At 39.8% G+C, this 26,248-nt stretch overlaps 1 protein-coding gene and 1 long non-coding RNA gene across 21 annotated transcripts in view; one reads left to right on the top strand and one right to left on the bottom strand.

The window, feature by feature from the left end:
• BNC2 (basonuclin zinc finger protein 2) overlaps nt 1-26,248 on the bottom strand; it is a 449,492-nt gene that overhangs the window by 391,425 nt on the left and 31,819 nt on the right. For 4 of the 20 annotated variants that reach the window (XM_063714191.1, XM_054519826.2, XM_063714193.1 and 1 more), the window contains exon 1: nt 18,978-19,084. The exons of 12 other annotated variants lie outside the window; for them this stretch is intronic. In XM_063714191.1, coding sequence (XP_063570261.1) covers nt 18,978-19,015 — 38 coding nt within the window. In that variant the 5' untranslated portion in view covers nt 19,016-19,084. Of the gene's footprint in view, nt 1-18,977; nt 19,086-26,248 lie in introns of those variants that run through there. 4 more of the 20 variants (XM_063714192.1, XM_063714195.1, XM_063714197.1 and 1 more) reach the window with 3 other exon arrangements.
• Nucleotides 803-16,142, top strand: LOC129047834 (uncharacterized). The gene is made up of 3 exons (XR_010136506.1): nt 803-887; nt 14,083-14,210; nt 15,487-16,142. It is a non-coding gene; the product is annotated as an uncharacterized LOC129047834 (long non-coding RNA).

The following is a 26,248-nucleotide window of genomic DNA, read 5'->3' as shown; positions in this document are numbered from 1 at the left end:
ATCTCGGCTCACTGCAAGCTCCACCTCCCGGGTTCACGCCATTCTCCTGCCTCAGCCTCCCGAGTAGCTGGGACTACAGGCGCCCGCCACTAAGCCGGGCTAATTTTTTGTATTTTTAGTAGAGACGGGGTTTCACCGTGTTAGCCAGGATGGACTCGATCGCCTGACCTCATGATCCGCCCACCTCGGCCTCCCAAAGAGCCGGGATTACAGGCGTGAGCCACCGCGCCCAGCCAAAAAGCCATTATTTTTAGAGTCTTAAAAATCTATCCTGAACCTGACATTTCTGTGAGAATGGAAAGAGGGAATGAATAATCATAACTACAAAGCTTCTAGTTGCAATTACAATGATTCATTATAAATACAAATAAAGCAAACTCATTTTCTTGCAAGAGCTTTGGTTGAACTGTATAAGAGGAGGTATTCTTAATGTGACCTCAATGCAAAGAACATAGGTTTTTCACTTGGTTGGTTGTTTATTTTTTTGTTTTTGTTTTATATATATCAAACATGTTCCCCACCCGGTAAGTGTCCGGCAGAAATAAAAGTAATGGGAATATGGTTTTCATGACATTCTCAGGTGACTTCCAAGATCTCGTCACAATCGAGATTGTTAAAATGACAACAAACCTCTGGGACTCCCTAACCTCCCCAGACACGGTGTACTAAAAGGATTTGGCTTGTCTCGTCTGTCCTGATTATGCAATATATGCTAGAAGCAGAAGAATGGTGACACGGACCACTGGGCTGTGGACAATGTTTTCTGGCCCTACTTGTTTCATCTCCTCATTTACTATTTTGTAGGTTGCTCTGACACTTGCAGTAAGATGAAGATGGACATAACTCCAGGCAAGAGCAACGATAAATGTTTTTGCCTTGTCTATAAGGTAAAGAATACAGGGGGGTACATATTTATATAGTTGGTGGGCCAGCACGTGAGTGCACACAGGGACACACACATACACACACACTCTCCCTTTCACATATCTAGGCACTCAATATGTCTTTATTGGCATAGATATATAGATATGTTCAGCTTTACAGAAGACATTTTCCTTCAGGTTGTGATCAGTATTTTGCAACTCAAATATTCAAAGGGCCTAGAGAAGCCTTACTATTTAAAAGAAATTTTACTCCTCTCATAAACCACTATTTGCTAATATAAGTAATTACCCCTAAATTATCCAAGTTTGTATTTATATATTCAGAAATGCATGCAAACCCAAACAAAGAGATCACAGTTAAACTACCTTTGGAAGTGTCCTCAGTAACATTTCACCTTATGGGTAAACAGATGACCACCTCTAAATGGCAATGTTTGAGATAATAGATATCAGCTAGATACTGTTCAAACAACAAAAAATGGCTCAAAGATTACTGTTTGGAAGAGAAGCAGGGAAATTCAACATAATGTGCCAATTGCCACACCCATCAAATATCTAGGGGGGCTCCTATACATCAGGGTGATTCTACCTCTCAAAGACATACCAAGATAAATCACATGTGTCCATTGGGACTGACAAGTGCTTTTTTGTTCCCTATTAGTTCTAAGACACTCAGAGAGATAATGCTATTCACTTTACCTTATGATCTCCAAGGAAACAAACACTTCAGATGATTATCTCTAACTTGCCACCCCTAAACCCTCAAAGTATAAATATTCAGTGTAAGGAATAAGCTACCATGAAAAGAAATTATAAGGAAGACCCTAGGAAATTATATAATAATGATATATAATCAGCAAGACTTATACTCTTGTTTGACCAGCCTTTGAAAAGCAGCTGCCCAAATTAAAGGACTTAATTAAGAAGTGTAGGATAAAGCAATCCAAAAGCAAAGTCAAGGAGATAGAGGAAAAGAGCCCTGCATTGTGTTGAAAGAATAGCTAAACTAGGTTAAGTGCAGCTGGAGTGTAGGGTAAACATAGATCAGATATGGTAAGCTGTCCAAGGACCATGGCATGGAAAACTCAAACGCTGTGCAAAGTTTGAAAAAATTAGTAGCATGATCAAAACTGAGCTTTAGGTAAAATCTCTCTGGCAGCAACAGGAAGGATGGACAGCAGTAGGAGAGATTAGATATGGAATGTTTGTAAGGATACTACTACTCAAAGAGTTGAGGCAGGCAACGGCAATGGTCACAGTCAACTTTAATATAGGAGGTAAGAATGAGGGTATATGGATGCAGAACCCGTAAGATCTGGGATCTAAAGATAAGTCAATGATGACAGAGTTCAGCCTTTGGTGATGAGTGGCGGATCCATTAACAGAAATCTTGGATATAACACAATCCAACTAATACTCTGGTTAACCATAATAGGGAGGAGGTTATTTCCCCCTTTCTTTTTAGCCTAAACTTCCTGCTATATCTGTGCTTCCCACATCAAGATTTGTACTACTATTTAGTGGCTTTCTATCAGGTTCTGACTTTGAAGAACTCCTCTCCTACCAAGTAAACAGTTAGTGGTTAGCAAAAACTGGTAAGGGGCATTATCTTTCAAGTAAGACAGAATAACTATGCCTTACATTCTTCGACACAAAGATGGACCAATCTCAAATTTGGATTTCTAGCACAGCTGAATAATGCTCTGTAAGGAATAAACTACCAGCCATGCCTAAAATATTGGCCTTTTGCTTGAAGTTCTTCATGTTTTAACTGGAAAGTTAAAAACAATTTCCCGACTGCCTATTTGCCTCTTGCATTTATTATTTTTCATGTTTAATTAAAAAACACTTCTACTTTAAGCAAATATTTCCCTTTTTTCCCTTTAATTACCTGACAAACGGTAGCAGAGCTGCATAAATTTTGCCTGAGGTTAAAGCTGGAGTAAAGCCTAATCACTAGCTTGAGACATTGTTCTGGCCAAGTAAAGCAGAACACATTTATCCCCCGTGTTTGGACAATACTTAGGCACTTCCATTAAGACCTCTTTTTAACCAGTGTTGATTCTGATGAACCCTCTTTCCTGATTTATGTGGGAAATCTGAGTGTTCTTCACACCACCACTTCAAGATGAAGGAAACGAAGCTCAATGCAGGGGCATGTAGGTGTGCACGCTCTCTTCAGTAGAGAATGCAAACATGCCAGTTCTGCGCTGTTAAATACCAAGCTGGGCAGCCTTCCCTTGATTGAACTGAGTTTGTTCTAGACAAACCTCCAAATTTTTCTGCTGCCTTCCATAAAAAAGATATACAAAGTATAACAATGACAGCAGATTTTAAAAAGTCAAGGGAAAACAAGGATAGTGAAATAAATGGCAAATCTAAGTATTAAAGCAATTAGAAATATAATCTAAGAAAAACTGGGAAATCACGGCACTTATTAAAAAAAATTAATCTCAAGGGCAAACAGGACACAATACACACACACAAACACGGATAACGTGTGCTTTTTCTTTTTTCCTTAAGAGGCCCTACTCCAAATTGGGAGGCTCAGGCCCAAGTATGTAGTCTTACATGTGTGGTCTAAAGATGCTCAAAGCACTTTTCTTATCCTATAATTCAATCTAGTAATAAAAAGTATGGTGCTCTGGAAGAGTGAATTTAAGGCAGCCGGTAGGTTTCACTGGAATCAAGTGATCTCATCTGCCAGCCATCTAGGACTCCCCAAAGTTTAGAAGGACTTTTGTGTCACTGGCCATCTCTCTCCAGCGACTGACAAAGAAAAAGAAAGTGGAGAGGGTGAAGAGGCAGCCGCCTTTCCATTTAGGAAAATCTTCCTGCATTCCAGCTCACTTTTCCATCTAAAATATCAAAATCACATAGGCAGAACACTCTGATTCCAAATTAAAAATCTCTTTGACTTGAGTAGCTGGAAGGGATCTCAGGTAACAAACACCCTTACTCAGGTAGCCATTTGCATACACACAAAAGAGACTGGTGTAGATTTGTGCTGTAAGGAATAAGAGGATCTAGAAACACTGCTGCCTGAACCATTAATGTTCTCCTCTCCTCGCAAAGTAATGTCCCACCCTTTTTAGAGGCAACTGGCTGCCATTTGAGGACAACTTTGTAAAATCTAAAGGTGATAATGATGATGATCATGATGGCAATTAAAAATAGTAACAGCAATTAATCATTTCTTACACCGCTATGGATGTCTGGAAAATATAAGGGTCTAGAGTCAGAAAGATCCGAATTCAAATTCAAACATCTTGGACAATCTGTTTAAACTGAGTTCCCATTTCTTCATTCAAAAAATAAAAAGGGTGAAGAGGCATAAACCCACATAGCTGATGTGGAGATAAACTGAGCAGTGTTGATGAAAGCATCTGGCACACTGAAGGTGTTTCTCAAATACTCCTTCATTCCTCTCCCTTGCCAGAGTATGGTTTAACGTGCCTTAAACAAATCAGAAAGAACTAGGCCAGCAACAGAAGTAGATCCAGGATTTACAGCTTTTGCTCATACTGGAGACTTTTAGTCACTCAATAAGCATTTATTGAGTTTTCAGTGTGTGCCAGGCACTGCTTGGGACACTTGGCATATATTTTCTTTAATGTCGGCCGTCTTGAAATTTGATTTATGTTTTAGGGTCAGGGATTGAAAGCAAATTTTCTCAAAAAGGAAGCAGTACTGAATATTACCCATTTTTAGGATCATGATGACAATGTACTCATCTCATTCATTTGATGCAAGCATGGTTCATAAGCATTGTTTGTGTTGTTAGTCTAATGCCAAGCTAAAATGTCATAGAAAAGGCAGGACTGGGGAGGAGGCTGGAGATGGACCAAAATTAATACAATGTGAAATTGCAAGCGAAAATGGTAAGCCTGCAACTGCAACTATAAAATAAAAATTAAAAAAAATTTAGGCCGGACACGGGCTCACGCCTGTAATCCCAGCTACTTAGGAGGCCAAGGCGGGCAGATCATGAGGTCAGGAGATCAAGACCATCCTGGGTAACACGGTGAAACCCCATCTCTACTAAAAATGCAAAAAATTAGCCGGGCGAGGTGGCGGGCACCTGTAGTCCCAGCTACTCGGGAGGCTGAGGCAGAAGAATGGCGTGAACCCGGGAGGCGGAGCTTGTAGTGAGCCGAGATGGCGCCACTGCACTCCAGCCTGGGTGACAAAGCGAGACTCTGTCTAAAAAAAAAAAAAAAAAAAAAAAAAAAAATTTAAACCCAAAAAGGAAGGGAAGGGAGAGAGAACCGGTTTGGAAGTTTAAAGAGAATAAAAAATGGAAGTCCACAATGAGCTGCATGAGCTTAGGTGTGAGCTTAGGTGTCTCTAGAGATGACATTTCGATCACAGGCAAGGAGCTCATGATTCATAATAAATGGACAAAAAGTGATGGCCATTATTATGGTGATAATTACTGTCTTTTATCTGAGTCTCAGTTTTCTCAAGCATCAAAAAAGTTCAGACTAGATCTATGAATATTAATGGAGAAGAGTCTGAACTAGTTTTTACTGTTGTTGTTTTGAGATGAGGTCTCACTAAGTTGCCCAGGCTGGTCTCAAACTCCTGGAATCAAGTGAGCCTCCCACCTCAACCACCCAAGTAGCTGGGATTACAGGCACGTGCCACAGTGCCTGGAATGAATTTTTTTTTTTAATTCATTTAAAGGGGTGAAGCATTTTTTAAAGCGGTTAAGAAGTACTTAGCTAGAGAATACTGCAGATCTCTTCCATTTCTTACATCCTATCTTAACAATATACTCTGGCTTCACTGGACCTCAGAACCTTGGCAATAAAAAAAAGTCCCTTCATCTCTTATCCCCATCAGAAAATCAAACAAGTAATCTAACAAAAATAAGTGAACAAAAGAGGAACATTGCATGAACCAATGACAAAAGTGAATCATGAATTAAGAAGTGAGGTGAAGTCAACTCTCTGCATCTGTATTTAAACAAACAAACAAAAAAAAAACCCTATAAGCTGTCTGTACAACAAACGGTCAAAGAAAAAAAGCAAACAGTAGAGATGGTATTTGATAGATTTTATTAATTCAGGTATAAGATTATGGTATATCCATTTCTATTTAAAAAATACTAGTTGGAAATGTGTCATAGTTTTTAGTAAAGTCTACCATAGCAGCAGCAATGATGCCCTAATGTCAACAAGCATAAAAGGAATCATTAATAAGAAATATGCAGTCCAGGCTGGGCACAATGGCTCATGCCTGTAATCCCAGCACACTGGAAGGCCAAGGTGGGTGGATCACCTGAGGTCTGGAGTTCGAGACCAGCCTGGCCAACATGGTGAAACCACATCTCTACTAAAAATACAAAAATTAGCCAGGTGTGGTGGTGTGTGCCTGTAATCCCACCTACTTAGGCGGCAGGAGAATTGCTTAAACCCAGGAGGTGGAGGTTGCAGCGAGCTGAGATCATGCCACTGCACTCCAGACTGGGTGACAGAGTGAGATTCCTTCTCAAAAAAAAAGAAATATGCAGTCCAAACCAATATCCACAGAAACTCAAAAGATCATATACTATTAAGACTACCTTTATGTTTCATGCCAGTAGGTATCCATACCAAGCACTCTGAAAATATCATCTCATTTAATTTCCACAACTCTGTGAGATATGTATTTTTTTTTTAAATCTTTAAAAATGGCAATAGGCCAGGTGCAGTGGCTCATGCCTACAATTCCAGTACTCTGGGAGGGCAAGGCAGGAGGATCACTTCAGGTCAGGAGTTCAAGTTCAGCCTGGCCAACATGGTGAAATCCCAGCTCTACTAAAAATACAAAAATTAGCCAGGCGTGATGGTGGGCGCCTGTAATCCCAGCTACTCAGGAGGCTGAGGCAGGAGAATTGCTTGTGCCCAGGAGGCAGAGGCTGCAGTGAGCCGAGATCATGCCACTGCACTCCAGCCTGGGCAACAGAGTGAGACTGTCTCAAAAAAAAAAAAACGGCTGGGTGTGGTCACTCATGCCTGTAATCCCAGCACTTTGGGAGGCCGAGGCAGGTGGATCACCTAAGGTCAGAAGTTCAAGACCACCCTGGTCAACATGGTGAAACCCCGTCTCTACCAAATATACAAAAAAATTAGCTGGGCGTGGTGGCGGGTGCCTGTAATCCCAGCTACTCAGGAGGCTGAGGCAGAAGAATCTCTTGAACCCAGGAGGCAGAGGTTGCAGTGAGCCGAGATCGCGCCACTGCACTCCAGCCCGGGCAACGACAGCAAAATTTCATTCCAAAAAAAAAAGCAATAATAAGGCCCAGAGAAGTAAAAGGTTTTGCCCAAGGTTATATTGCTAGGAAGCAGAAGAACCAAGATTCAAATGATAGGTTTATTCAAGCTCCACAACCAGACTTAAATAACTATGCCTTTCCTCTCATTAAAAGCCACCAGGAAAAGGTATGTCCCAAGTGGGAAGCTTGTTACTCTCAGAGCATGTCATATTTTATTCCATACTGATGATATTTGCATATTAAGACTCAGTAAAGTTACTACAGTCCTAGAGGAAAAATATTTCTCACAAATACAGATCATGTTATATACACAAGTGGTCTTTTTTGAAGTTCACCAACAACTGTTCAACATTAAAATGAAACGGGCCAAGTGTATAAAGGGAAAAAAAAAAAAACACTAAACATTTACAGTGAATTAGTATTCAATTAATGAATCTGAAAATCAAACAGCAATGGGAAAACCCCTAACTAGGGCAATGATGGCTTAAAAGGATTCAAGTAGGCCAGGCGCAGTGTAATCCCAGAACTTTGGGAGGCCGAGGCAGGAGCACTGTAATCCCAGAACTTTGGGAGGCCGAGATGGGTGGATCACTTGAGGCCAGGAATTCGAGACCAGCCTGGCCAACATGGTGAAACCCCATCTCTACTAAAAATACAAAAATTAGCTAGGTGTGGTGGCGCGCACCTGTAATCCCAGCTACTCGGGAAGCTGAGGCAGGAGAATCACTTCAACCCAGGAGGCAGAGGTTGCAGTGAGCCAAGATCATGCCATTGCAATCCAGCCTGGGCAACAAGAACAAAACTCCATCTCAAAAAAAAAAAAAGGAAAAAAAAAGGATTCAAGGAAGAAATAGAATGATAAAGTGATAAACAGCAACAGGGTCTGTAGGCCTCTGAAATTTTGATATTACTTTTATACTCTAGATCCTGTTGTTCTTGGAGTGGCAGGATGACTACAGTTATTTGTTTGCCTTAATAACTTAATAATGCTTACCTTTTATCTACAGAGAAAAAAAATTTATTTCCAATGCAAGGCAATGATCCAGAAGCTACTGGCTTCTTGAATGAAAATTAACTTTCTTTTGTACAGATTTTGTATGACTATAAAACATGCCCTGGCAGTCAGTGTCTTAGCCACCTCCACAAGAGTGGACAGTGTAAACAGCAAGAGGTTATAACATATCAGGCTAAACTGCAGAAGTTGCAAGGAGCTTGGGAAACACTATTATAATTAAGAAGAACCCAGCAGGGTGTGGTGGCTCATGCCTGTAATCCCAGCACTTTGGGGAGGCTGAGGCGGGGGGATCATTTGAGGTCAGGAGTTCAAGACCAGCCTGGCCAACACGGTGAAACCCCATCTCTACTAAAAATACAAAAATTAGCCAGGTGGGGCCGGGCATGGTGGCTAAGCCTGTAATCCCAGCACTCGGGGAGGCCAAGGCGGATGGATCACGAGGTCAGGAGATCGAGACCATCCTGGCTAACACAGTGAAACCCTGTCTCTACTAAAAATACAAAAAGTTAGCCGGGTGCGGTGGCGGGCACCTGGAGTCCCAGCTACTCGGGAGGCTGAGGCAGGAGAATGGCGTGAACCCCAAAGGCGGAGCTTGCAGTGAGCCGAGATCGCGCCACTGCACTCCACCCTGGGTGACAGAGCTAGACTTCATCTCAAAAAAAAAAAAAAAAAGCTGGGGTGGTAGTGACGTGCCCATAATCCCAGCTACTCGGGAAGCTAAGGCAGGAGAATTGCTTGAGCCTGGGAGGTGCAGGTTGCGGGGAGGAGGAGTTTATAAAAACAGTAATTATCAAGTATTGTACCCTCCTCTACTATATATTAGGCTTCATACTAGACTCTGTTTTCTAACATTACCTCCTATTACCCTAATACATACCTAAAATAGGCCTATCTTTCTTTTTAAATAGAAGAAACCAAGACACAGAAGTTAAGAGACTTGCCCACGGTCAGAGATCAGTTATTCAAATCCAAGTGAGTCTAGATGCAAAAACACAGCCTTTTAAACTCTCAGTGGTATTTAAAGTAGGGTTAGTACAGCTATCTAGAGTGAACTAGTTAGTTTCCCCCAGTATGGCCTTTAAGGAAAAAATTTAAAAGAGGCAGAAAGATGGCAATCCATTAACAACTTACTGGGAAACTGCCTGAAGCTTATTTGAAGGCTGATTTCCGGAATTGGAACATTTTAAAAACACCAAAGTTGTTGTCATTTGCCCAAACGTGTCAAATGCAATAAAGCAAATTCACATCAGATTTTTTTTTTAAAAGCTGTGTGACAAGTAAGTAAAGATTAATGTGGTGTTGAATAAATGGAAATATTCTAGCTGAAACTGACTATTGTAGTTCAGAAATTATTATACTCAACTATGTGGAACACTAAAATCTAATCAAACTTTCCAACATCATTACTATTCTATAAATTTGAATTTTTTTTAAGCCAAGAAAAATTACAGAAGCCTTGAACTCAAAAGTTCATACTATGAATTGAACTTAATATTATTTAGGAAGTGCCCCCTTCAAATTACTGTAATTGGTCAAGTAGTTTCAAGAACCTAGAAAGTGGTTTTGTCTCATCAACGTAATGTCCTCCTCCACACAATGATTGAAACCATATTAGGTCTCTACTACTCCAAGTTATCAAATCAGTCTTCTTCATACTAGGAAATTGAGCTAAGTTTCCTGAATAGAATTAACTAAGTTGCTTTGTTTTGTTTTATTTACAAGAACCACAGTAAACAGTTTATTAAAAAACAAACAGTACTCTTATTAAACTCTCTTCAGTGACTTTCTAACCAACAAATTCTTTTTCTAAAATAGCAAGTAGAAAAGTTTATAGGTCAAACATTATATATAAAATAGTTCTATAGTGACATGTGAGAATTACACCTGCCAGGCCAAGCATAGTGGCTCATGCACTTTGGGAGGCCAAGGTAGGAGGATCACTTGAGCTCAGGAGTTCAAAACCAGCCTGAGTAACATAGTGAGATCCTGTCTCTACAAAAAAAAAAAAAAAAAAAAATTAAAAAATTAGCCAGATGTGGTGGCATGTGCCTGTGTTCCCAGCTACCTGGGAGGCTGAGATAGGAGGATCGCTTGAGCCCGGGAGGCAGAGGTTGCAGTGAGCTGAGATCACACCACTGCACTCTAGCCTGGGCGACAGAGTGAGATCCTGTTTCAAAAAAAAAAAAAAGAATTACAACTGAAATGTGTAACATAACAAAAACAATTTAAAATCTACTCAGAAAAATTTTGATTGCCTTGATGTTGATAACTATAGTAACATTTGGTATCCAGGAATTATTTCTTTTTTAAACAGGTGATCTTTGACTACCCAGAAAGCAGAACTATGAAAGAAGAGAAATCTCAGGAAGTAACTGCAAGCTCTGCCCAATAAAAACATTCACTGACTTTCTCTAAAGGTCTTTTTCCTTCTCTGTGGAGGTGATTTTGAAATTTCATTCAAATCCCTAACAGCTCCTATCAAATTATATTAGAATTCTGACCTTATAAGATGCCTACAGACAATTATAATTAATCTTAGTTTGTAGAATGGATTAATGAATGCATTTTGTAGCTCTTTGCATAGATTACACATATGTCCATTAATCAGTAGTGAGAATCTAAAACTAATTCCTGGAAAATCTACAAAGGAACCCAATGGTTAGGGGTGATAAGAAACTTCTGACATGGTCCTTTGATAATCAGTAATAAAAACAGGCTGTGACTGCTACCATTATCACTAAGGAGGTAATGTGTCTAACGACAGTGAGGAGGATAATATACTATTTATTGACTCTTTTCCCTGAAGTGTTGAAGGGGTTTTTTTGGTTGGTTTTTTAATGTTTGGTCATTTTATGATACAACTCACAAAGAAACTGTAAGTCTAATGGCAGAAATTAAAAGACTTGAAACTTCTGGAAATTGAAAGGTCCTTCTTTTGTGGCCCTGGACAAAGCTTGTTTGTATTCCTTCTTTCTAAAGGCCACATATATGACACTCTTTCAAGTAAAATCTACTACAAGAAAATAAAGGGAGGGAAAGGCACTTGCCTGTCCTCAGTCACCTCCTGGCCCTGTTCTCCCAAACTGTTAGCTCTTTGATAAGCAGTGGTGCTCTGAGGTGCTTTCATATTCTCAATGCTCCAGCAGGAGTGATGACTGAGAGGCCCCCAGGCACCTCGAACCAATGCTGTCACTTCTAGTCACTGTTCGGCCCAGCTAATGCCATGCCTGTCATGACAAGCACCAGCCACCTAAAGGCACCACACCTCTGCCTCGACAAAACATACCTCTGAAAAAAAGTATGAGCCACAGAGGGAACCTGTTTCAGGGGTTGCCAAGGGAAGCCAAACTTGTCTATAAACAGCAGAGGCACAGTGAAAGAGAACCCAAAGCCACAGATACAAGAGGACTGTTAGCCTGGAGTGCAAATAATTGTTCTACTTCCTGTGCATAGATTGCTTGGGAGGAGGGGGAAAAGGACATACGAAGATACGGTTTGACCAGGCTAAACTGGGTTTAGTTGTCAGCCTAAACCTGCCATCTGGTGTTAAGATATAGCAGATCACACCCCAGATGTGTTCCTTCAAACAAATCACATCTTTTTTCTTACCCCTCTTTTTTTTTTCTTTCTGTAAAGAGAGAGGTGCCTGACAAAGATACGAATCAGTAGAAGTTTACTTTATACTAAAAATTCTCGTTAATTTACTCAGCCGAATGAGGAGGTATGTCATTTATGCACTCACACCCCAAAAGCAACCACTTTTCAAAGATGGTACCTAGAGATGCTGAGCTGAAAATCATTTATTCGCTACTCATCAACCGTCAAAGTTGGGGATATCCTTAGTCACCCAAAAGCCATTTCATCTGAAAATCAAAATTTATTTCAGTACAGTAGAGTTCTGAAATCCCTATTCTCCTATTTTTGTCTCAATATCTCATTCCACAATTGGGGTGGGGAAGGGTTATGCAGTGCTATCATTTGCACCTCATTACACTTGGGCTGGAGCTTTGAGAAAGCTGATATTCCCTCTAAATTTTTACAGATGCTTCTAGTTTACCAGTTCATGACTGCACTACTAGAAAAGACTTCCTGCCTCTAAACTGCTTGCTGGCATGTATGCTGAATTTCAAAATCCCTGAAAAAAGTAAACCTTTGTGGTGTTCTCTTAACTTTCTTCCTGGGGAGGAGGAGGGGAGGGTCACCCAAACCAAGCAAAATCTTTTTCTCCTATGGAGTGAGACTAAAGCTCAGAAACATTCCCTCCTAACTACTGACTCTTCATTTTGATTTGGAAATCACCTCACAAAAATGTTCATTAACTGAAAGTTATTTGTGGAAGTTGTTTTTCATTAGAAATTATGATTGTGACATGTTCAGTAAATTGTGAAAATAATTCAACCACAGACAGTCTTTCACCTGAGCATAACTGTATTCCTTTTTTTTTTTTTTGCATGTGTCATTTGAAAAACACTTTGGACGGAGAGAAGGGACACTTTCTAAACTAGCACCCCCCCTTTGTTTAATGGTTCCAGGGTTTTTCAAAGTTCAGGGCAGGTGACACTGGTCTGTTCCTAATCTTTACTGTGTTAGCAATGTTAAGGCTGATGACGAGGGACACAAATCCCCTGATGGAACTGAATGCATTCCAAGCTCCCTGACCCACTCAAAGCCATAATCCCCTGCAGCTGGATCTTACTTACCACCATGCACAGCTAATACATTTTTTAAAAGCTAGTCACTGGTGACAAATGTAAACTGGACACAACAGCCCCCCTTTCTCCTTACTTCACTCCCCCACCCCTCAATCTTCCCCCATAACCCAGAGACTTGCTGTTTCTGTGATGGATAGGACCTGCCTTTTAGAACCACCAAGCCTGTGCCGTATAGCTCTGCTCTAAGTAACTAGAAGGTTTTAAAAGCATCTTCAGCTGTCAGACTGTAACAAAAACAACAAAAAAGTCATCCTTAACACAAACATTTCACAACTGAGAAAACCCTCTAAGTTGCAATTATCACTGCCATACGGAGGTCCACTATTTATTTAGCTATCACATGCAGGAAAACTGTCTGGCACTCTTGCTGCTTGATTAAATTAAGCTGCTTGCCATATTCTTGGGTATAATAAATGCAAAAGAAAATTTTAAACTTGAGATTCTTTTCTAGTTTTTGGACTCTTTTACTTTTTACTTTTGGCAGAAAAATGACTGAAATATAGTAAAGAAGTAGCCCTTTATGGAAGGCAAGTGTGTTTTCACCATGGATTTTGATCATCTACTTAGAAAGGGAAACCCCACTAACCCAAGTGGACAATAGCTCTGTGCTGGATCAAGTCTCCAAATCCAGGGCAACAAACTATGGAAAATAGCCTAAAGACAGATGAAATGATGGATGGATAGATGGATGGATGGATGATCGATGGATGGATGGATGAATACACAGAGCTATCTAAATAAGAAAAAAATTTTCTAAATGCTATCAAAATTCCATATAATACAGATGACAGATTTTGATAAAGGGACAAGCTATCCACTTCACCTGATGCAGAAAAACCAAAGGTTAATGTATGTAACTTTTTTGGTTTATTCCAGTTCCCAGATAACCAGCAATAAGTGCTATGATTTAAGCGATGTTACCAATTAGACTTGGAGATAGCTACCACAACACTGACTATAATGCTTACACATGGCATTAGGTTTAATTACCGTAAAGTTACATCTGGAGAGGAAAACATAATTTTATAACCACTCTCAGCATTCTAACTTGTGCTCAGTCTCTGCACGATACATATTTGCCCAAGTAATTGAAGCCCTACCAGGCACCACAGTTAATAATGTGTAACTAGGAGAAACACATGGAAAAGTGACAAGCAGGTCTCTGTGAATTAAATTCACATATAATTATGTGACCTTTCAGTGTTCTTCTAGTCTTCCTAAGAGCAGGTACTCCAGAGCAGCTGCGACCAGCCTCAGTGGGACCCACTGAACAGGAATTTGACTGAGAGTGGAGGAAAGAGGTATTGTACTGATGGAGAAAGATTAAGACAATTGCTTGGGTGAGTCCAGCTCTGATTCTCCTACTTGTCACTCATTGTCATATTCCTAGAATCCGGAGAACTCAGTCAACACACGAGTAATTCCATCAAAAAGGAAAACTATAAACCCTGTTGTTCATGGTGACTTAAGTGCATTGGGTCTCAACCTAAAAATGGGGTGTGTGCAAAGGAGTGGTATTTGTGAGTATTGGTGAAAGAACAAGAAAAGGAGATTAAGAGATTCTATGTGCACACATGTGTAAAAGAGTATCATGGTACATATGGGAAGAAGTGTGAAATATGAATAGCCGGCTACATTTTTCAAGACTGAATTAGAGTACAGGAATACAAAAACAAAAAAGAAAATGGGCCCCTATAATTTATAAATCTCAGACTCTTGATTAACGGCAACATGTATTTAGTTTGAATCCATATGATATGCCCATTCATCCAAAAAACATTTATTGAGGCATGTTTGTATTCTTTATAAAGTGATCAAAGATGGCAGTGCTTTATAGAATTGCCTTATATATCTATTATAAACTGCAAGCAGTATTTCTACTACTAACACTAAATGATCTCAGGTCTAAATTTCCATGTCTGCAATGATATGTTCACACTATAAAGTCATCCAAAATCCTACACAAAATGTAAAAAGTACCTCAGGAAAAAAATTGACAGACATAACCATACATCTGGCATGCTACTTAAAATGTGATAAAAATGGAGTAGCTTAATCAAATCTTTTAATACCAAAATATAACTGTGCCCAAAAAAAAAAATCACAGGTTCAAATAAATTTGTAACTAATCCAGTGAGAAATACTGATTATATTTTATAGAAAAACCACAGCAAACAACACATTATATTTACCTGAACTTCCAGGTATCAATTCATAATACTTACAAAACCCTAACTGAAAATGCTTAATCTTGAGTAAGCATAAACCCTTCCCATGAAATGAATATAAAATTAATACTGTCTCTTTAAGTTACAGGACCTGCTATAGTTAGGTAGTATGAAGCCAAGAATACGTTCTGAAGCTTAACTCTCAGGAGCAAACATTTTCTACTTGTGAAGTAAACTCTGTTGAAAGACAGCAGACTACGGTCCCACCAGTAAAAACAGGAAAGTTTTCAGCCAGTGACAGCTTTGCCTACAGAGAAAAAAAAAGTGTCACAGACTCACTTTATTAAACCATATGTTCATTGCCCTGTGAAGAAAGCAGGGTCACTAATTAGTTCATCCTGTGAAAGAAGCCCTTCCTGATCCCGTTGACTTTTGTCCCCCTGGTTAGCTCCAGCTATTTCTGTCATGCAACTTGAAAATCACTGGAGGGAGGAAGATCGCCATAACAACCGCTGAAATGATCTTGTGGAATGTGTCTAGTGGCACTGGAATAACCTGAATATGTGCTCCAGATGTGTCGGCTGTCAGGAAAAAAGTAAACACATCTGATGGACAGCGTATGACTAGATGGCCTCGAAGCGACTCCAGAGGCTGGGGCGCGGGGGAGAGGCCGCATGTGTGAGCAGGGGGGCGGCGGGGTGGGCTGGGCAGAGCAGAAGGGAGGCGAGCCAGGAGCCGGCACGAGGTACCGGAGGACCTGGGGCCTGGGGCGGCCTGGGAGGACTGAGCGCGACTGTTCCGCCCGCGTCCCTCCCCTGAGTGGCCTCTGCGGGACTGCAGCGGCCTCTGCGAATTTCCGTCTGGCACGGACTTGTGAGCATGTGGGAGCAAACTACATGAATGCTGAGGAAGGGTAGAAGAGAGGAGCGGGCTCAAAACGCTTTCTGTCTTAAATATTAATGGCAACATGTTTTTAAAGCATTCTATCTTCAGGGGAGGGCTGTCTCCTGGCCCCTACTCATCCTTCACCAAATGAATGGTTTTGCTTTTTTGTTCCATATGCATACTCAAGCACTCTTTTTATTAGGTGACTGGGTGATTACATTCCTGATCCGAATATGTTGTCTTTTTTGATGGTGGTGTTGTTCCGCAGACTTTCACAAGTTGGACAAGTCGGTTGGTTCCCTAACCCAAAACATTTTTTTAAAATATTTTTCTAATAAAATGCATAGAAATGACTAGAAAACACGATATAGGCCAAAACACATTCTCACCTTAGTTCCTATTCTCAGGGGTGTTTGCAAAGAGGAGGATTTAGATCTATGCCCAGTGCTGACATTCACAAACAAAACAGCAATTCTACAAACATCTTAACGCACAGTAGGCACTTGTTAAATATTTGCTGATCAAAATATTTTTAATGTACAAAATTCAACTACAAATGCTACTTGGGTTCTACACATATAAACAGTGTCAGGGATTACTTAAAAAAATAAGTAACCAAGCTTTAAAATACTTAAGAAAAATAAATGGGAAGTTTATTTCCCCAGGGGAACAGAAATGCCCCCCTAAAGAAAATAGGAAACACTATATTCACACTATAGGACACAAACCACCTACTTGTGCATGAATCCACCACATTTTAATGCCTACTTCTACTCCAATCATTTGTAGAATGGGACTTACTTAAGTTTTAGAGACTATGTATAAAAATATTCACTACATTTCTGCTATAAATGCTTATATCTGTGAAAAGCCTAGAAGGTTTGTCAAGAAATTTAGAATCTATGTGAAAAGCTTTTGAAACAACATATTCCATATTTTCTTTCAAAAACTCCACACCATTATATTTCAATAAAATATCTAACGGTTTTCCAACATGGTATAAACAAAAAACAAAACTGCATTGGAGGGCAATTATCTCTATAACATACACAGTTATCACCTTGGCTAAGGCAAGGCAGTATTCACCTAGTACAGCTGTCCCTCAGTATCAGGGTGGTACGGATTGGTTCCAGGTCCCTCTGAGGATACCAAAATCTTCGAATGCTCAAATCCCTTAAAAATTGGTGTAGCATTTGCATATAACCTACACACATCCTCTTATACTTGAAATCATCCCTAGATTACTAATACAATGTAAATGCTACGTAAATATTTGATATACTATACTGTGTAGGCAGTAATGACAAGAAAATATTCTATACTGAAACATCAGCAACAATGTAACATTTTCTGGATTTTTTCGCATTATTTTTGATCCACGGTTGGTTGAATCTGCGGGTGCAGAACCCGTGGATACAGAAGGCCAACTGTATTTTCATTCAAGGTGATTGCCAACTTACAAATCTTGTTTCCATTTCTAAGTATCTCAGTACATTTTTCTACTTTGATAAAACTCATTTAGTGACTCAGATTCTGAAAGTAGATCACCAAAGGGAAAAAGAAAAAAGAAAACCATGAAAAATTATTATTTGAGAGCAGGAAATGGAACAAATCTTCAACTTACTCTTTACTCTGTAATTCACACATTTAACCTGGCAGAGGAATACCCTAAGGATTCTTGGAGGCTGAAAGACTTAAAATTTGAGGAATGAAAGAATAGCAAGGGTGAATGGCACTGCTTCTGCCTTCTAGAAATTGGATTCCACTGGCAGCTGGCTGAATGAAGCCAGTAACAGATTCATGGTCGTGGAAAATGCTTCATCCTCTCAACGAAAACGTCATTATTTCCTTGTAACAGAAACTGTACTTCTTGACAAGTTAGACAATCTAAAATAATCAATGTCAAGGTCCAATTTATAAAATCTGTTGGCAACCTACAAAAAAGAAATAATCTGTGTATTTGCAATTATTTGCAGAGCCTACTTTATTATTATTCCAGTCTAATCTACCCCCACTCCCAAATTAAAAGACTTCAAAGGGGCTAACAGATTTCCAAATAAAATGCCAAACATTTAAGCCAAAATTATCAATGTGCACATTTGCACAATGAAGTGCCAAATGTCTAAAAGTTGGATGAGCTTCAATGACCATTTTCATTCACCTTGATCTTGGCATTCAACCAATAAGCAAACAGTTCACGTATATTCAAAGAACTGGAATATATCTGTATTCATTTGTGTGCCATTTACTTATTTAAAATTTCTTAAACAGAACTTGCAGTTAACTTTTATGAAAAAAATGGCAAATAATGCATTGACTCTCACGTCAAATTCAAAATAATGGTTTTTCAGTGAGAGGTTTTCTTGTTTGTTTTTTGGGCTTTTTGGGGGTGGTGCAATGTTGGTTATTAACAGCATCACAAGGTTAGAATGAAATTAAACCTGGAGTCAGCATAGGAAGTATTAAAGTTCCAAGAGTTATAAGATACCCATATGAACAGATTTGGTGGTTGAACTCGACACACTTCTGTCCTTAATCTACTGTGTGTTTTAAAAACTCAATCAAGTGCTCCTGGGTTATGGTTCCTCAAACCACCAACTTTTCTTAGACAATGTCACACCAATTGCATCAAGCTCCATAGAGACTCTCCCTAATGCTTTTCTATTTTACTCCACTGAGCAAATAATGGCAATGGTTATAACATGCATGGGCTATTAGATTTGCACTCCTATCAAGCAAGATCTAGGAAACTTTGGAGAGTTTACCCACAATTTTTTGACCTTATCTACAGCTTTACAGACCAGCCATAACTATTAAGTTAAAGAAAGCCAGAAAAGTTGAATCCTCAAGCAAAACAAAACAAAAACTAATAGGACAATCAGCAAGCCAATCTATTAGAATTCCAGCTGGCTATGAGTAAAATACTGCAATGCAGCTTCCTGGATGTAGGATATTTCAACTGTCCATTTAGTAGGTTTCATTCATGAGCCCTTATTAAAACTACAAGGTAGTCTTCAAAGGAAAAATATGAAACTATTACATGTAGTTAAATACCAGTAGAAGAGAAAATCTAGAAGGTTCTTTGACGTCATCAGTCATGTGTCATGTTATCAAGGGAAAAGAAGCCATGAAGAAGCACAGAATTCCAGAGAAAACCAGGCAATCTGTGAAACAGAACACAGAGAACACAATGTTTTGCCCAGTTTTAGAGGCCTAGAAGAGTTCCTTTCAAGAACATAGCTACAAGACTTGATCTGCTTACTATAATGTCATCAGTGTAGGCAATAGATGACATTAATTTCTGAAGACCTCCACCCCACTCGCATCCTGACTGTAAAACAAGTGAATCAACGAATCCTAACCCAAGTTCTATAATAAACACAGAATATTCTCTCAAGGGTCTGTGAAATCCTCAAAACATACAGCACGTTAATTCCCAAAATACATATTTTTCCATGTAGCATTTAGAGGTAGAAAGAGAACAAAGTGGTAAGAGCTGAACAAAACCTGACAAAAGTCCCTGAATCCAAATTCCATGTTTTTTTTGTTTTTTTTTTTTTTGAGATGGAGTCTCGCTCTGTCACCAGGCTGGAGTGCAGTGGCGCGATCTTGGCTTACTGCAACCCCCGCCCACTGGGTTCAAGCGATTCTCCTGCCTCAGCCTGCCCAGTAGCTGGGACTACAGGCACGCACCACCACACCCAGCTAATTTCTGTATTTTTAGTAGAGACGAGGTTTTACCGTGTTGGCCAGGATGGTCTCAATCTCTTGACCTGGTGATCCGCCTGCCTTGACCTCCCAAAGTGCTGGGATTACATGCCTAAGCCACCCCGCCCTACCCAAATTCCTTCTTATTACAGTCCAGAAATCACTCTTACAGAAGTAAATCAATTCACCCAATGTCGTGTTTATTTGTATCTGGAGAAGAATTAGAACAAAACCCTCAGGAAAGTGATACACTTCCTACAAATCCACCCTTCTCTTGCCACCACCAATTTCACTCCCTCCTCCCAAGTGACAACTGACCTATTCATCAGATGATGAATAAGATCTTCTCTTAGAAGCACTCTGACTTCAGTGAGGACCAAGATTAACAAACAAACCCAAAAACACTCTTCTTGACAATTTCAACCTTCTGTCCCTATAAGCATTTTACCAGGATCGTCAAAAAGTAAAGACCCACTTTGAGTCGGAACTCCATTCTTTTTCCATTTGCTGGAACAGTTTTCTCAAGCAATGAAATGCCAAGAAGGAAGAGGAAAAAAACTAGCTTGGGAAGCCAAGAGCTTTGAGGTCATTAGCCTCAGAGCAGTAATAGTTGACTATATTCCTTTATGGTTCCTTTATCCTTAGTTCACTAAGGGCAAAGAGCAATTTTTTTTTCTCTCTGATGTTTTTCAAGTGTTATTGTCCTTGCAGGCCCATTATGGGGGCCTCACATGCTGGGAATTGCTGGTTATTTGGCCACTTGCCATAAGGAATTATTACTACTGCACTTAAGACAAATGGTGGCCCTGACTCCAGAAGGAAGACTACTCCAAAGGGAATGACGGGTGGCTAAGCAAGCCCTTCAAGAAAATCATGTGAACTCAAACCCTGCTTAAAACCTCCTCATTTCATTTAGAATAGTAACTCTGGTCCTTAACATGGCCTCCTAGCACCTTCCTTCCCTCTATAGTCTGATACCAGCTCACCAGCCTTACTCTACTATGTTCTCTCGGAACCAATTACAATGGCCTGTCCACACCTCCAATGTCCCAAGCAAGCCCTCTCTAATCTCAGGCCTTCAGTCCTTTTGCAATGCTCAGCACCCTCTACCTTGCCCTCAGACAACCTAGTTAATTTCTGTGCATCCTTCAGATCTCAGCTCAAACAACCCTTCAGAGAAATCTTCTCTGACCCCACAAACTCCAGTTGGTGGTTACTGCTTTGTATTTTTGGATTCTGAGTAATATTCTATCTGGAAAATGAAGAGTGGTCTCAAAGCTCAAAAAAACTTTGACCATCACTGGCCAGTTAAAAAAAAAAAATCCCTTAAGGCAAAATAATTCTGATATTTGTAGTATTTAATTTCTACTCTTAACTATACTAATAAAAAAATTCAATGTTACAGATTTTTGAACGCAAACCCCAAACCTACTTGTTGGGGTCAATGTTCGTTTATTTCAAACACTCCAAAAACAGATCAATACTTTTGAAAACTGTAGCCACTTAATACTCCTCCTTTCCCTGTATTGGTAGCAACGAGAGACAGTTGCAGAAAAGCAAAAAATGCACCAGGCTTAGAGTCAGACTATAAGTCAGACCTTGCTATTACCAGCTGCCTGACCGTAGCTAAATCCACTACCTTCTCTATGCCCAGTCACTCTTCTGTAGAAAGAAGAAAACAATGCTACTTCCTTAGAGAACTCAGGAGACAAGCATCTTGAAGCCAATGTTTGCCTTCCACAGTTAGCATTTTACATTTTTGCCTTATTGTCTAATAACACTGGTCTCCTCACCCATTTGTGAACTCCACACAAGTAAGTGATTTTTAGTCTTTTTTCTCTATCACTGAATCCCCAGAGTCTAGTGTAATGTCTGTCCTATATATAGTAAGCACTCAACAAAGAGTTTTTAAATAAATGGGTTAAGAGATAGTTCAGTATGAAAATAGATTCCCCCATCTCCGCGTATTAGTTTTGCTTTTTTTTTTTAAGTGAGATGTTAATAATTCTACAAAGGGTAATACATCTTCAGCAGTCTCCCCTGTGTATGATTAGTTACTATTCTTTCACAGAATTCAGTGTTCACTGGGATCCAGTCAGTCATGGATATCCATGGGTACTTAAGAAAAGTCTAGTCAGCGAGTTTCATTCACGTATAGTGGCTTCATTCCTCTAGTATCACAAATTGTTCAAAAGAAGAACTGAGTTACAGAGTGTTGTGCAAATATCAACACTGTCCTTCCACACAAATAGAGAGACAATTCATACGGATGAGATGTTAACAACAGCAACTTCATATAATAGCAAACATTATTCGCCTTTTCTGCATGTCAAAATAGTTTAATACTTTAACAACTGATTGATTTTCAATCAATAGCATTGATTTTTCTTTGTTAAGTATGTTTATAATCATTTTACATGTAGTAAACTCATCTAATTCTCACCACCACAACCCCATGACTTAGGTACCATTATTATCCTTATTTGATAGAGAAGGAAACCTCACTGCATTTGTGGTTATAAAAATTGTGTACTTGGCCAGGCATGGTGGCTCACGCCCGTAATCCCAGCATTTTGGGAGGCTGAGGCAAGCAGATCATTTGAGGTCAGGAGTTCGAGGCCAGCCTGACCAACATGGTGAAACCCTGTCCCTACTAAAAATACAAAAAAATTAGCTGGGCATGGTGGCACATGCCTTTAGTCCCAGCTACTTGGGAGACTGAGGCAAGGAGAATCACTTGAACCTGGGAGGCGGAGGCTGCAGTGAGCAGAGATAGCACCACTGCACTCCAGCCTGGGCAACAGAGCAAGACTCCCATTTCAGAAAAAAAAAAAAATTGTGTACTTAATATCTATCTAGCAGAAAACTAGTGTGTGCAAGGCACAGTTCTGGTATCCTATTTTAAATATGAGGTTTAACTCTCTTGCCAAGAAAAACAGATTTAAGTTAAAGAGGTTTTAGAAGAATTGGTGTCTAAAGTTGATTTGTTTTTTCCCAGACTTACCAGTTTGAGACTTGCTCTAATAGGATAAATCTTTCAGCTGCAGGGAGTCTTCAGTAAAACACAGCACCCATCCCACCTAGTTAAGAATCCTGGCACTAGAAATCTATTTCACCCCACTCAGCAGGCTGCAGTGCCTAATTATTTTCATCTGGTTATAACACGCGGTAGTGAGTTTAATCTCTAAAGGCCTACAGGGATTGATTTTAGCAGTTTTAGAAATTGCCTCTCACACTATGAATGTGCCTCACAGCAAGACGGTCCTGCTAATGGTTCCCAGATTAGGATTTGGGAGGACCAACGGCACGGCTTCCTCCTCTTCATAATTTCCTTTCCTTTGTGGGCCAAGTCTATGGTCATTCAAGGTAATTCTCATGGCGTTGCTTTCAAAAACAATTTGTTCTGATTTAAATGAAGAATCAGAGGTCATTTTTTAAGGTATAATCAATTATTACTATAGCTGGAGTCAAACGAATGCATATATAAAATAGACCATCAGAAACATATTCTTAGAAAAATAAAGGGGTATATGAAAATTAAATAGAATCCCAAACAATAATATAGCCATCAATGTGAAGAAACCTCTAGTTCGTCTTGATTTTTAAAACTTTGGCCCAGCTCTTCCTTTCAGAAGGAAAAAAAAAAGAAAAAAAAAAAAGGAATCCTAGAAAACTGGTTCGAGAATATATTTAATGTCACCTTAATTCTTATTAAGTTTGATCCTACTCAATCAACCCTCATTTGTCCCAGGTTCTAAGTGAACCCTCCTCACCACAGAAAGTCATCAGAAATGAAAAGAGGACATTCTGCTAATTACGAATTTTAAAGTGAAATTGCTACAAAGACTGGGACTAACAAATCCCATAAAGTAAAAATGATCTAATAATACATTTTTTTTCAGTTTTTGGTAGAAGAACCAACCTCAAAAAAATAAAAAAGAAAAAATATATATGCAAGTTAAACTTCCTGCTTATAAAAGATTCAGAAAAGGCCCTTGGGCTGTCCACAGCATTGAGTGATAGCAGGCCACTTATATTAACAGTGACAACTACATGTCTAAAAGGTATTCAACTTACACACCTGGTTCAACATATGTTACAATATTTTGGCTCTGCCAAAAAAAAAAATTTACATCATAAATTCTCTCCCCACTGTTCTGGTATCTCAGGTAGGGGACTACATAGGTAAGTTCTAAGAGGCAAATTTTTATAAGCATAGAGAAGTAACAAAACACTTTCAAAATGCTGCTATCTTTTCATGTTTTTGAACCCAAAAAATGGACCCACAACAAAGATCTCAGTAATATAAACCTGAAACACTATGAAACATAATCTTAGAAAACCATAATTCTGGCCAGGCTTGGTGGCTCACGCCTGTAATCCCAGCACTTTGGGAGGCCAAGGCAGGTGGATCACGAGGTCAGGCATTCAAGACCAGCCTGGCCAACATAGTGAAACCTCGTCTCTACTAAAAATACAAAAATTAGCCGAGCGTGGTGGCAGGCGCCTGTAATCCCAGCTACTCAGGAGGCTGAGGCAGGAGAATCGCTTGAACCTGGCAGGCAGAAGTTGCAGAGAGCTGAGATCGCACCACTGCACTCCAGCCTGGGTGACAGTGCGAGATTCCATCCCAAAAAGAAAAAAGAAAGAAAACCATAATTCTATCAGACTGGAAAGTCCTTGGTAGACTGCCAAGTTCTTCCATCTCCAGCCTCGAAGTCGATGCCTGGTGAAGAGAAGGTTCTCAAATGATATTTGTAGAATGAGATAAATAAAACCTCAGAATTATCTAAAGTACTTTCAAACATGTTATCACACTGGGATCCTCTGGAGGTATACAAGACAGGTATTCTTGAACCATTTCAAAGATGAGGAGCCCTAACGTCAGAGCTATCAAATTAGCCTGGTCTTAGGGCTCCTAAGCTACTGCTTTTCTATTACCATCAACTCTGCCTCAACATTTAAAAAGCTCAGGGTTTCCAGGAGGTGGAGGTTGCAGTGAGCCGAGATCATACCATTGCACTCCAGCTTGGGCAACAAAAGCGAAACTCTGTCTAAAAAAAAAAACAAACTCAAGGTTTCTACTCTTTCACTTTTGCTCTGCTTTCTGTATTTTATGATACCTGGTATAAAAACGCCAAAAGCAAAAAGCAACCAGATCACTCAGATGCCAAACCCTAACAAGATCACTACTGCCCTTTGGAGCTATGCAAGTCTGATGGCTCAGGCTACCAGGTATTTAGGTCTACTTAAATAAGGCATACATAATGCGATATTTATACTGTACACAAGTTTCAACCTACCACATACTTTTAACCAAAAATGTTTCTTTGGAATTTTTTTCCATGTACAGATACACACTGACAGTTTAATTCTAGATAGACTTTTACAGGAAAAACAAAGCAGGCCGGGCATGGTGGCTCACACCTGTAATCCCAGCACTTTGGGAGGCCAAGGCAGGTGGATCACTTGAGGTCAGGAGTTCAAGATCAGCCTGGCCAACATAGTGAAACCCCATCTTTGACTAAAAGTACAAAAATTAGCTAGGCGTGGTAGTGTGTGCCTGTAATCCCAGCTACCTGGGAGGCTGAAGCAGGAGAATCGCTTGAACCTGGGAGGCAGAGGTTACAGTGAGCCAAAATCATGTCGCTGCCCTCCAGCCTGGGCAACAGAGCAAGACACTATCTCAAAAAATAAAAAATAAAAAGCAAGGAAATGAGAGTTGTGCCAGGCATGGTGGCTCACGCCTGTAATCCCAGCACTTTGGGAGGTGGAGGCAGGGAGGATCACCTGAGGTCAGGAGTTTGAGAACAGCTTGACTAACATGGAGAAACCCCGTCTCTACTAAAAAGAAAAAATACAAAATTAGCTGGGCGTGGTGGCGCATGCCTGTAATTCCAGCTACTCAGGAGGCTGAGGCAGGAGAATCGCTTGAACCCCAGAAGCGGAGGATGCAGTGAGCCAAGAGCACTCCATTGCACTCCAGCCTGGGCAAAAAGAGCGAAACTCCGTCTTAAAAGAAAGAAATGCAAGTTGTTACCTCAAATGTTTTAGTTCTGTGGATTTTACTGTAAAAACTGATCACCACAGAATCACATCACACTACCACATATGAATTGCATAATGGTAAATCCAGTGTTTTCAGATTCCCCAACTTAGACTTCAAAGTAGACATGATCTTCACCTGGTAGCTCACAGTTGCTCTTAGGTAAAACTGTATTTCAACTATGGATTCAACATTATTTATAGAGTACTTATTGTATGCCTGGCTTATGCTAGGTTGGGTGATTCAAACATGAATAAAACATGACTTCTGACCCATGGTAAGGACAACATTAATAGTACTTGAGAAAGATACAAAGAAATACAAAAAGGCTATTGTATTGGTCTGTGTGTGCCACAAATGTGATTGCTACATACAGTTTCTTAAGGAACACACATGAAAGAAAACTACTAATTTCACTAGTCAGTAGAGGTGAGCTAACAGAAGTTAGCTCTTACATAATTCCTCCTTGCAGAAAGAGCTGATACATAAAAGTTTCTAACAGAGTTTCCAACATAGTGGATTAAATTGTTAACAATTCTGGATAATTTCTCAGATAAAACACACTAGAAAC

This window comes from Pongo abelii, chromosome 13 (genome assembly GCF_028885655.2).
Source record: "Pongo abelii isolate AG06213 chromosome 13, NHGRI_mPonAbe1-v2.0_pri, whole genome shotgun sequence".
Lineage (NCBI taxonomy): Eukaryota > Metazoa > Chordata > Mammalia > Primates > Hominidae > Pongo > Pongo abelii.
Note: the sequence above shows the minus strand (reverse complement) of the source record. Positions and strands in the feature narration are given on the sequence as shown.